Genomic DNA, 13,351 nt, shown 5'->3' on the forward strand with positions numbered 1-13,351 from the left:
ACAGTCCTCACTCTTTCTCTCACTTTCCAACTTGATTAAAGGCATAAAAGCACAAAACAAAACTTTAAAAAAAAGCAAAGCGAACCTTGGTCTGTACTGCAGAGTGCCGTTGTGTCCTCATCTCTTGGATTAACCGAAAAACATTAAAATCTTCTGGTATTTTCTGAGAAAACAAAACAAACAATAGGGAATGATTAGTTCAAATGTACTTGAATATTAACATTAAATATGGCTGTATTAATAGGGATATATTTCAGAAAAAGGTAGGTGTTTGTGCTCACATACCCCAGCTTTGAGGAGGTTCCAGGTGTAGTCGATAGCACAGATAGCGCCCGTCCTCCCACAGCCTGCACTGTAACGTCAAACACAAGACTGAGCAGAAGCAAACAGGTAACGACACAGACACACACTGTGGCAAACCTATATGATCTAAAACACACTCCTTAATCACATGTATGAATGCTTGCATGCACAAAAAAACCTTGTTCCAGACAGGATGGAGACAGAAGCTACACAAACACCGGCATTATATGGCATCAGCTCTGACACATTCAATCATAAACTTTATCTCATGCTGTCAGAACTTCTGCTGCTCTAACAAGCACAGTTTCCTCACACACACACATACAGTACAGTGAGCACGCTACAACCCACACAAAGCTTCTTTACAGATGCACAGACACAGTTTTAAGTCCTGCTGTGTAACAGAGGAACCAGGAAGTGTCCTCGGGCTGCTCATTAGAGCTGATTACACACACATGGAGACCGTGTGTGTGTGACTGAGTGTGCAAAAACCCACGCAAGTGTACAGCAGGAGACTCAAATCTTTAGTCGAGTCAGTCCGTATGTTTTTTTTTTTTTGTTTTTTTTTGGTTATTTCTGCATTATTTTCCAACACAAGAAATTGGCTGTTATCTTTGGGATTCTTTCCTTTTTAACTACCTTATATCATCACTACAGCTGCAATAAACTGAGTGCATATAAACAGAGACTACAGGTGTTAAGAGATTCTTTAAAACCAAAGCTACAGTATATCATGAATGCCTTAATCCAGTGAGGTCTTAAAATATAGTAAAATAGACCTTAATTTCCATTTAAGCCTGTCTGATTGTAAGACTGTCTAAAGCAGAGCTTGAATAAAATTAGAGAAGAAACCCCATAAAATGTTAGACAAAAACTTTCATATAAATCCACCTGCATTATTAAAGATTAAACCTAGCTTCAGCAAGGAGTAGATGTTTATTTTCGCAACATTTCTCTGCTTTTTTGAAAGCTGATTTCAAAAACACACAAAACCAAACTGGCTTCCACCTGTTGCACAATCTTAACACCTTCTCACAGAGAAACCACCAACAGTCTCACAGCCCAAGTCAGAAAGCTATCATTTTAAGCATACACTGGAATCATTATGTCTCCTCCTAAATGCATGTTGCTGTAGTGATCACACATGGATCGATAGTATTAGTACCTGCAGTGTACACAAATAGGGACATCATCATGCTCTTGGTATTCTCTCATTAGTCCAATCATGTCCAATATGGAGTCAAACGAGGATGGGACGTCATGATCGGGCCAGTTTATATAATGGAACTGTGTTATTCTCCGGGTCTCCTGCAGAGAGAGAAGCAGAGATACATTTTTGGAGGGTTCAGTGAAAGCAATGCAGTTTAAAGTGTGTGTTTTATTTGTTATTTAACATACTCAAACAATCATACAAGATAAATCAATAGTCATGTAAAGAGATTTTAGATGTTGATAGAACCGACTAAAAATAATACTGATGCCCTCTATATTAGGGATGGGCCTCTTTGGTTACCAAGATGGCCATATTCATTTTATTCTCACTGCCAGAGGACCAGATTTGTACAAATTGTGAGATATTCTATAAAATGATAGAGGTAAAACTGATCTGAATCATCTAGTTGAGGTATACGTTTCTAAGTCTACAGCTGCTGCTAACGCCACAAGAGAATTATTTTGTAATGTCTTCATCAGTGGCTCTAAACTGGTCAGACATCAGGACCCACCACCTTCTCCTAAAGAGAGATCATGACCCAAATTTAAAAACAATCTTCATTTATTTCATGAATGTTGGTAGTCACTGGTTAATCGGTATTCTTGGCTACCATAACACCATGAAGACATAAGAACACCCCAAAAAATGTTGAAGTTTGGACTCTACATAGAAAAACTTATTTAACAAAGAAATGGGACAAAGCAAACACACTAAAAGCACATTATTACTGAAGGATTTGCCTGCACACGTCTTGTTTTAATCCATTTTCCCGAGATAGCATGGAAGTTTGGTAATCCTCGAAGAATTTCCTTGTTATCTTAGGTAAAGCAGCTTTATTTCTCAACAAAAAGGAGATAAAAAGGTAAAAATCTTGAAGAAAAACACTGAATTTCACTCGTAATCATAGTAAAACCTAAAAAAGACTGCAACTCCTAATTACTGTATGTCCACTTAGGGCTTCCATACATAGAGTTTTTGTCACCTTTTTCCCTGGCATACATTAGCTACCCACTAGAAAGAGCTTCGCGACCCACTTTTGGGTCCCTACCCACCACTTGAGAACCACTGGTTTTCTTGTTTTCTTGGTGCTTGCTCCTTGAAGGTAAATATTAAGTGTACAAAGATATTTCGGAACAACACTATGGAAACTACTAAGGTAAGCAGTCTAATTTAAAAACCTAGCATCAACAAGTGCTGATGGGAAGTGCCATGAAAGTTGGTAGTTTAACATTAGATGGAAGAATATGGATGGATATTTGGATGAACACAGAAAATATATGTGTACATATGCATTAAGACCATGCTTCTTGTTTTGTTCCCATGGTATCAAAAAAGAACTGGATCACACTTTGAGGTTTTGACAACTGTAGTTACACATTCATCCTGTATGTCTACAGGGAGCAACAAAACAGACAGAACTCAAAAGTTTTTCACAGAAAAACTAGAAAAAAGATTTTGGCTGGGAGCAGGAGAGGATATTTTTCTACATGAATAAAAAAACTAAGAAAACCCAAAATGCTAAAAGTCAAGAGAGAACACAGTGAGCAATAGATCAGAAAACTTACATTCTCATATTCCACCATCAGTGACCTGATAAAGTAGTCTGTCCTGGCCTGCTCTGAATCCTAGAAACACACACAAAAACAGAACTTCTTCACAATCCATGACTAAAATGGTCATAAGAACAAAATGTGAGAAATGCAGGAGTCTAAAAAAACAAGACTACCCCCCTTCATCCCCAATTACACACAGCTGTGATATTACGGATTTGTCTACTTACACAGGAGATTCGGAAAGGGCCAAAACTCATGGGCTCCTCCCCAAGCAGCGGGAAATAGCGCTCACACTTTTTCTGAGTAGAGAAGAAGAACAGGAGTTAGCTTTGGCTGCGATGAGAACACCAGAGAAACACCGCAGCTTCCTGTACACACATACACACCAACACACACACTTTCTGGATTGAAATAAACATTAAACTAATGTGAAATGACAAGGACTAAACATATTTCACTTATGGTTTACTTAATATCCAGTACATACAGTTCATGTCCCCCATCTGAATTTTCAATGCTTGTTTACATTTTTGATAAGGTTAAGGTCTAAGTTGATAGCTTTTTAATTTCTTTTTAATTTGTTCATCTCTTTAGATGAGGTTTTGAAATGAAGCCACAGTGGGTTGCTACCTCACATGTAGTTCATCATTATTCACTTTTTCTGCAGATGAATAAGACAAGTGTACAGTAGAGATGGGAATTATAAGAGAAATCACAATACAGTGCTTTACAGTGCAATGGGAAACATAGTGTGACGAAGTGCAGTGCAGTACAATAGAACAAGATATGGCACAATACAGTTAGTCATGACTAACCACTGCAATATGTTCAGATAAAATTTTATACGATATACGTTACAATAAGACACGACACCATGCAATATGATACGACACTGTATGATACAATGCCATTATGTACGAAACGATAAAACATGGTAACACAACATGATGTGATATGATTCGATGCAATGTGATAAGATACAACACAATGCAATATAATATTTTATGGTATAGTTTGGTACAATAGCAGTACGATGGGATATAAATTGATACTATGTGTTAAGGTTTGATACGATAGTATATAATTTGAAATGTAGTAATATAATATAATTTGATATGAAACACTGTGATGTGACAAAATACAATACTATCCATTGAGATGTTGTGATACAATCTGATACAACATACGTTAGAATAAAATAAGATACAGTCCAGTGCTGTGAGGTTGGTGTGGTGCAATACAATATGCTATGATACTGTATGTAACTGACCAACAAAAATGATTAAATCATGGTACAGCAATTCTGGAATAACTGATTTTTAATGTTAGCTTTAAGAATCAGGTTAAGAAGTTATGAGCATTTTACAGTACCACATCATATGCTACACTATGATACAACAGTGTTATGCAGTGTGATAGCATATAAAATGATGCATTATGAAATAATACCATGAGGTACTAACAATTGGCCTATGAAAACAATAATACTACAACACAGAAATTCTGTGATGCATTGCAAGACAATACTTAATAGCACGTCCTGATATCTAAGGAACTAAAGACTACAAAATTAGCCTTAGATGGTGATGTGCAGGATCAATTTATTTATTTCCTTCTACTTTATGTGCTTCATTCTTTAACTTTGCATCAATCATTCTGTCAAAGCCTTGGGCCTTTCATTTTAAAAGCACAACCATGAAAAGTTATGTTGGTGTGATGCTGTGAGTAAAACTGACTGGAAAATCTGTTCTGAGTGGCATATTTTCTTTTCGGACATCAACATTTGTTACCAGTATTTCAGTATTTTATTGTAGACAAAGAATTTCAATCACTTGTTATAGTACAAACAAGTAAAAATACGTGATGAAATTAAGTTTGTCAGCCTTACCCTTCCCATCTCAAACTCTCGACAAGCCATAACAATAACCTGCAAAGACAATGAGGAGGATTGAAATCAATATTTACGCTCTCATGACTAAAACATTTCCAGATCTACTGACTCATGGTTTCTGCTGTAGTAGAAAAAAGGCTCAAAGGATGAGGAGTAACCTGTCGAGTATGAACATTTCAAATTAAAACAAAAAGGCTCACTATCGTTGCTTGTGTTCTGACAGTAGCAGTCCCTTTACTCTTACATCCATATCTCATGTAAGTCTCTTTGATCCTACAAAAGTTATCATCCCAGCTGCAATCTCAAGCTTTGTAAGTGCTAGTTAAACCTAAGTACAGCTCTGTCGCTCCCTCCTCTTCATACATATACATCTGTTCAAGCATAAGCAGTCCCAATGCGCTTCTTAATTGCTTAAAACAATGTTAAATATTTATTTCAACTACTTTAGGTAACACTTTTGTTAAAGTTTGAGTATTCTCATTCGATTCATTCTCTTCTGTCATACTCACAGCTACATTGTACTCCCAGTTCATCCTCCAGAAGTCGATGACAGTGTTTGGCAGTGGACCCTGAGTGGCGATGTAGGCTTCTGGGCCATCCATACCCTGACAGGAGGAAGAATAAAGGAAGTAACGTGAAAATCTAGTCACTAATCTAGTGCATCAACGTTGCAGTCCAACCAAAAAACAAAGAAAATAAAAGGTTTTGTGGCAAATTTACCTTAATGAAGTTTGCATTGACATAATCAGTGTCTTGATTGGTCGTTTTTAACGTCAGCTTCACCCTGCTGTGATCAACTAGGGAGATAAAGAGGGTAAGGTTCAATTCATAGCTTTCAACATTTCCAGAATCATTTGGCGAAATAGGAGAAGGAAAAATAGTGGATAAAATGGTCAGAGTAGGATAAAGAGAGGAGCAAAGACTAAGGGCAAACAAGGACGTGCAAAGAGGTCAATGGACATGTTGCAAAACCCTTATTCCTATGCATGTATGCGTGTACACATCTGTCACGGATGAACCAGCTCTCCCTGTGCCTTATCAGCAGCTCATTCCCTAAAAGCCTTAATGAATGAAAGAATGAATGGATGGACAGACAGAAAAGAAAAAGAGGATAAAGGTATAAAAAAGTAGGACAGATGTCGGGTCATGGGAGCCTTGCCTGGGGTCATTAAGTACCGAGCGAGCTTTGTGCGTACATGAGACAGAGACTAAAACATGACCTATAATGACATACCGCCTTTGTGTTCTAAATCCACGTATGTACAGTTTCATACATACGTGATGTGAAAGTCTGAAGGGCTACTGAAGACGTGATATGACATGGAACAGAATGGCTGTCCCAACATCTTTGGGAATCGCAGGGTACTCCATGATACAATACAGTATCATACAGAAATAATACAGGAAAGCATGATGCAATATGTGGACTGTGGTTATGATGATATCACAACACTGGCTGCTGCAATGACTGATATAACACAAGACAGCCTGATGTTGACACATCATAATATCTGATTATCTGAAGAACATAAAATGAAAGTGCAAGTGCAATGTATTTATTCATCATCTTCATACTCAGCACAAACGCTCACCAATGACCACTGATCAACTGATCAGATTATTTAGGTCAAAGGTCAATGTTATTTGGTATCATATTCATCCCTTGCTCTCCAGACCATCCTTGAAAACTATTTTTAGAACACTTTGAGGGATTTCCTTCAGACTCTGCTCTAATATGTGTCAGCTAGCAGAAACCTCAGAGGACCAGGTCTGTGCTTTATTATATTTGTTCTAAATTTAAAAGATTTGGCCTAATTCTTGTCTGTGAGGTGATCAGAATGGTGGATGAGAAAGACTTAACAAGATGGAAAAATACGGTAGGAGTGGAACAAGATACCTGAGAGCTATACCGGCTCAAATAGTGCTACTGGATGGTATTTGAAACATGTCATAGATATCAAGACATGCAATGTGAGATTGTACACCCCTGCAGTTCCTCTGTATGTTACATTAAGCAGGCAAGTAGTAAGCAATATGTAGTGTGAGTTCAAATGAGAAGTTAAAATTGCAGCTGCGAGCTATTTTCAGGTACATCTCACAATAACTATAAAAAAAACATACTACTTTCATGAAGGTGATCATGTTCAACTTATTCATAAAAATGTCTGAGAGGTTTCAGGTTCATAAAAACAGACAAAATATAAGCATAGCCCAACAAATAAAGGTCAACAAAAGTTCAAATACCACCCTACAAATGAATCTGAAGTTCAATTAAAAACTTAAAAAGGAGTTACTTTAAGTTAAAACTTGGCAGGAGCACCTAAGCCTTGCATAATATTTGCAAACCTGCCAACAGTGTTGTTTAATATGAAGCTGTTCACGTTAAGGGTGGCATCATCAACAGAAACTCAAGAGGAGTCTAGCTGCAGACTGCACACCACTACTGTGAGACGCAGCATCTGTCAGAACGGAAAAGCCATTATTTGCTGGTACAAAGTTTGCGAAGGTTTTTTTTTTTTTTAAATTCAACTTTATGTAGTCTACCACTTACATTCATGACAGAAAAAACACTGCAAACATTACAGACCCTGTAACATTACATAAAACAGAAAAAAGGTCTCATGTGTAATCAGGGATTAAATTATGTCAAGACCCATTTTAGAACAAGTTACGCAAAGGGTGGCTCACTTCAGCTCTGTTAGCTTAAGCTAAAGCTACCATTGCTTCACTTGCTATGTAGCTGACGTTACTACTAGTGAGACAGACATAATACCTAAGCCAATGTAGCTACAATAGCTTTAGCTAAAGCAAATCAAGCTAATTGAGCCACAGTTTGTGTAACTACTTCTAAAAACAGGTCTAGTTTTAGCAACTAGGCATAGTCTAATGTAGCTTATGTAGTTTTGTTTGCTTTAGCTTAAGCTACATGAGTAAAGTAGTTAATGAAGCATCATTAGCTTCAGCTTTAGCTATGTAGCTACTTTTACCCACATAGCTTACACAGACAACATAGCTTTGTTGGCTTTTGATTCAGCAATTTAGCTACTTTGTCTACATAGCGAATGTAGTTTCATTAGCTTTAGCCTTATCTATATTAGTTGTGTACCTAACATTGCTTTGTTACCTTTAGCTATGTAGCTAAAAAACCTCTGTAGCTTAAGTAGCTAACATGGCTTTGTTAACTTTAGATTTAGCAATGTAGCTATTTTATCTAAAACGTTAATGTAGCTTCGTCAGCTTTAACCTTACCTACATTAGCTGTGTTAAGAGTGTTTTCATGGGGGGAACTGGTGTTGATTTTTGACAGCAATCTATCATTTTCTAACTTCATATGGGTCTGTTTGGGCTTCAGGTTTTTTTAGGTAAAAGTAGGGGGGCTCCAGAGAAAAAGGGTGACAACCACTGGCCTAACCTTTACCATAACCCAATTGATTTTATTTTGAAAATGTCAGTGTAGATTTCTGTTCTGACAGATTCCGTGTCTCACAGTCTGCAAGGGGGTGCATCTGAGATCCGCAGTCTGCAGCCAGGTTGTCTTGATAATATTGGACATTGCATCCCTTGTTTCTTATCCTTTGTTTCTTCATCTAACAGCTCAGTATGTAAATACTTTATAAGCATAAAAGCAGCAAAAATAATTCCCTTGATTCATCTGTATAGAAGCTGGACGTACCAAGCATGCACATCAATATGTAGACTGGACATCCTTTGTTGTCAAAGATAATGGAGAAAATATCTGAAGTGTGGAGCTTACATGGCAGTATGTCTTTGTATCTGTTCTTCTTCACATTCTCCTCCCGCTCTCCTACGTTGGTGGGGTAGATTTTTTCCGTCCGGTATTTGGTTGATAATCTTCGTAACCGCTGGAATAAAAAAAAGAGAAAAAACATTAATATAAAGTCATAGATTATGTTTCTTTCCTACTGTCTAACCCAAGGGGATGATATGGTTTGTTTGATCAAAAATGGGCCTAGAAACAAAAAAAAAAGAAAACATGATTGCTGTAAATGTAGGTAAAACATGGTCAAACCTGAGAGAGAGAGAGCTATATAATAGAATTTCACAGAATGGTGGAAGCTTTTAAGCTGAGGATCTACCATAAAGTATCGCAAACAATGGTTTAACTCTTTCAACACACATAACATATCCATCCTTCAACATTAACAACACAGCTACTTTCCTAACAGCCACATGGACTCAAACAATTACTCCCTTTCCTCTTTGGGAGACACTCAGTAGAGTTAAGTGGTCAAATGTAATAACAGCTGACACTAATGAAGACACATTCAGACGATGGGAAGAGAACAATTACAACATCTTTGTGTCAGAACCTTTACACTGTGATATAAACTAACATATACCAGTATACAAGCACAGAAATGTTATACTGAAACCAGGGAACACAAACATGTACCACTGCTTAAGTCATCAGTGAAAACTCTCTTTTTACAAGCATATAAAGGTACATCTCAAAAAATTAAAACATCGTGAAAAAATTCAATGTTTTTTGTCACTCATTTCAGAAAATGAAACCCATATATCATATAGACTCATTACACATAGTTAAATATTTTAAGCCTTTATTTTTGGAAAATTTGATGGTTATGGCTTACAGATAATGAAAACCCAAAATTCAGTGTCTCAGAAATTTAAATATTGTGAAAGAGTTCAATATTGGAAGGTCATGGTGTCACACCCTAATCAGCTAATCAACTCAAAACACCTGCAAAGGTTTCCCGAGCCTTTAAATGGTCTCTCAGTCTGGGTCAGTAGGCTATACAAGCATGGGGAAGACTGCAGACTTGACAGATGTCCAGAAGACACCCTCCACAAGGGGGGTAAGCCACAAAAGGTCATTGCTAAAGAAGCTGGCTGTTCACAGAGCGCTGTATCCAAGCATATTCAAAGAAAGTTGAGTGGAAGGAAAAAGTGTGGTAGTAAAAGGTGCACCAGCATAAGGGATAACCGCAGCCTTGAGAGGGCTGTCAAGCAAAATCCATTCAAGAATTTGGGGGAGCTTCACAAGGAGTGGACTGAGGCTGGAGTCGGTGCATCAAGAACCACTACACACAGACGAATCCTATGGGCTACAAATGTGGAATTCCTTGTGTCAAGCCACTCCTGCGCCAGAGACAACGTCAGAAGTGTCTTACCTGGGCTGTGGAGAAAAAGAACTGGACTGTTGCTCAGTGGTCCAAAGTCCTCATCTCAGATGAAAGTCTATTTGCATGTCATTTGGAAATCAAGGTCCCAGAGTCTGGAGGAAGAGTGGGGAGGCACAGAATCCACATTGCGTGAAGTCCAGTGTGAGGTTTCCACAGTCAGTGATGATTTGGGCTGCCATGGCATCTGCTGGTGTTGGTGCACTGTGTTTTCTGAAGTCTACAGTCAACGCAGCCATCTACCAGGACATTTTAGAGCATTTCATGCTTCCTTCTGCTGACAAACTCTATGGAGATGCTGATTTCATTTTCCAGCAGGACTTGGCACCTGCCCACACTGCCAAAGGTACCAAAAGCTGGTTCAATGACCATCAAACTGAACCCCATATAGAATCTATGGGGCGTTGTCCAGAGGAAGATGAGACACCAGACCCAGCAATGCAGATGACCTGGAGGCTGCTATAAAAGCAACCTGGGCTTCCATTAAATCTGAGCAGTGCCACAGGCTGATCGCCTCCACGCCACGCCGCAGTATTTCATGAAAAAGGAGGCCCAACCAAGTATTGAAGGCATAGAAATGAACATTCTTTTCAGAAGCCTAACATTTCTGTTTAAAACATCCTTTTTTTTATTGATCTTATGTAATATTCAAATTTTCTGAGACACTGAATTTTGGGTTTTCATAATCTGTAAGCCATAATCATCGATATTTCAAGAAATAAAGGCTTGAAATATTTCACTCTATGTGTAATGAGTCTATATAATATATGGGTTTTCACTTTCTGAAATGAGTGACAAAAAATATTGAATTTTTCATGATATTCTAATTTTTTTAGATGTACCTGTACGTGGTTTCATCTTAACATCACAAGCATCCTTTGGGAGTGAAAAGACTTGAGCTGGAGCTCTGAAAATCTGAATCTATATTGCTGAACAGTTCCCTCCACACTCCAATTCTTTATGAAAACATTAGATGTAAAGACAGTGACTAGTCTGACAGCAGCAGCATCACAAATGAGGGTATTTTCTGAGACTTCCACTGAATTTTACAGCACTTCTTTCTATAATTTGACTGTTGCCTCAAGTTTTACCATGACACTTTGAAGAAAACTTAAAAAGCACAGCAAGACTTCAGTAACTCCTGCTGTTTAACTCTGATAGCGTTCACATGATACCACTATCAAGGTCTTTCTCAGCTGGTTCGGAGACAGTGAGGAAATTAGGCATTACTCCACGGCTCCTCCCCCCCGTCTCTCTCTGTTTCACTCTGAGAAAGTCAGCGTGGGCGTTTAGGCTGCTGGATCCTCGTGTGGAAATTAAAAAGAAAAAAAAAGATCCTAACTCTTCTTTCTGGCTCTCACAGCAGACTTTCCTCATGTTAGGATGCACACTGAACATTCTGTTTTCCTGACAAACTCATACCTCAAGGCATCACTTCCTAAGCTTGCCTCACTTTGGTTGTTACATTTTTTCCTTAATACTGCAGACACGCTCATAAACAGTGTAGTCTAGCATCGCAGCAGCACCCTGAAGACAAAATGCATTTTTCTTCACCTTTCATTTTGCAAAACTCAACTTGGTAAACCGCAACGACTGACGATCAGAGACCAAAAAGGAGGAAACAAGGGAGAGAAAAGAGTCTTAGAGGTACACACAGTCTGTGGGCGGCAGCACAGCTGTGCTTGTGTCTGTATGTGTGGTAATAGCATTAGAGCTCCTCTGGCCTCATGTGAATTACATTTCCAACAGAGGTCTGCTCCTGTGTTGGGCCAGAGCCCGGGAACTAACACGCCAGCATACACATACACATGTGTACACATGCTCAGGCGCAGAATGAGCAGAGACGGCAGGAGATGGATATTTGAGATGGTTTGTGATCCCCCCTTCCCCTAACCACAAAACACATTAATGTGGAGACAAACATAAACACAACGCTGCCCCCCAACACTGCAATGATGATGGGGATTTTCTCTTAGTAGCCTATTTTACCTCACTCGTGGAAAACTGGTACAAGTACAGGCAGATTCTCCAACTATGACTGGTTTAACATTAAGGACCCAGGCATTAATCAGTGTGAACATGAGCGTACCAGACTTGTACACTATGCATAAGCTCGCTTAAAGAGGGCATGGCTCATGTGTACCTAGGCACAGTCCGTGGGAGGTGTGAACAAACCATGCTCAAGTATGAGGTACCCAACAGCAGCTAGAGTTATAAGGGCAGTTCAGAACCTCTCCTGTCTCTTCAAAAACTGTCGTATCTCAAATTGTGGAAGTAGGAAGAGGGTCATGAAGGGTAATGAAAACATCCTTGGTAGTCTGCAAGAGAGCCTCCATTGTGCATAAGGATTATAAACAAATATGGACGCAAGTAGCTGACATGGTTGCCTCTTTGTATTTCTTCTTCTTGGCGGCTTCGGAAACTACGTGCATACTGCCGCCCACTGTATCGAACTGTGTGCATCCAATAGTGTGCATAGGTAGAGCATTGTTAATAAGATGAAAGCAGACCAGCTGGGCAGAGGGGGAGTAATCATGCTTGGGTACATTAGGAAATAAAAAAATCTAAAGTGTAAACTCCCTGGAGCTTACACAGTTAGACATTGGGGGCCTAGCTTACCTTGCATCATTTGCCTTAATAGCAACATGATGAAAGTCATTTGCTACTTAGGAAAAAAGACCTAAAAGTCCCTTTACAGTGATAAAAAAATATTTATTTTAGGTTATTGTATGACAGGCCACAGTGTTCTGAACCACCAGGCCAAATTTCAGTTATGAAAAAACATCAAAGTTTTTAAAATTAATTATTCAAAATCATGGAAAATGAGGCAGTGAAATCTGCTCTAGGATGCTATAGGCGTGTTGCTTGAAAGAGAAGAAGCCCCGCCCACACAGGAAGATTCTAAAAAAAAACAAAACAAAAAAAAAAAAACTTCTGATCAGAGCCCAGCTGCCTGGATCTGTGCCAGAGCAGAAACACAAGTTGGAGATTAAATTTACTGTTTTCTGGCACAAATCTCTCCATTATGAAACTTTTAGTGACTCGTAGGCCACCGTGGCTGACCCATTTGAGAAATTTACCACACAATGAACAGAAACACAGAATGTAGATGGTTGTTAACTTTTAATGAAGGTAGTGACATCAGTTAACAACAGACTGTGTTGAGATGAACTAATTTTATATCATTGTAGCATTGGGGGGGCGGGGTAATTCCCCATCAACACTAGTG

At 38.7% G+C, this 13,351-nt stretch overlaps 1 protein-coding gene across 3 annotated transcripts in view; it reads right to left on the bottom strand.

The window, feature by feature from the left end:
- ptpn12 (protein tyrosine phosphatase non-receptor type 12) overlaps positions 1-13,351 on the bottom strand; it is a 64,358-nt gene that overhangs the window by 29,370 nt on the left and 21,637 nt on the right. For all 3 annotated transcript variants that reach the window (XM_041780511.1, XM_041780509.1, XM_041780510.1), the window contains exons 2-10: positions 8,715-8,823; positions 5,681-5,757; positions 5,470-5,565; positions 4,958-4,996; positions 3,297-3,368; positions 3,082-3,141; positions 1,469-1,611; positions 286-352; positions 86-163 (exon numbers count right to left, since the gene is read on the bottom strand). In XM_041780511.1, coding sequence (XP_041636445.1) covers positions 86-163; positions 286-352; positions 1,469-1,611; positions 3,082-3,141; positions 3,297-3,368; positions 4,958-4,996; positions 5,470-5,565; positions 5,681-5,757; positions 8,715-8,823 — 741 coding nt within the window. The remainder of the gene's footprint in view (positions 1-85; positions 164-285; positions 353-1,468; positions 1,612-3,081; positions 3,142-3,296; positions 3,369-4,957; positions 4,997-5,469; positions 5,566-5,680; positions 5,758-8,714; positions 8,824-13,351) is intronic.

Source organism: Cheilinus undulatus, linkage group 23 (assembly GCF_018320785.1).
Source record: "Cheilinus undulatus linkage group 23, ASM1832078v1, whole genome shotgun sequence".
NCBI classification, from domain to species: Eukaryota; Metazoa; Chordata; class Actinopteri; order Labriformes; family Labridae; genus Cheilinus; species Cheilinus undulatus.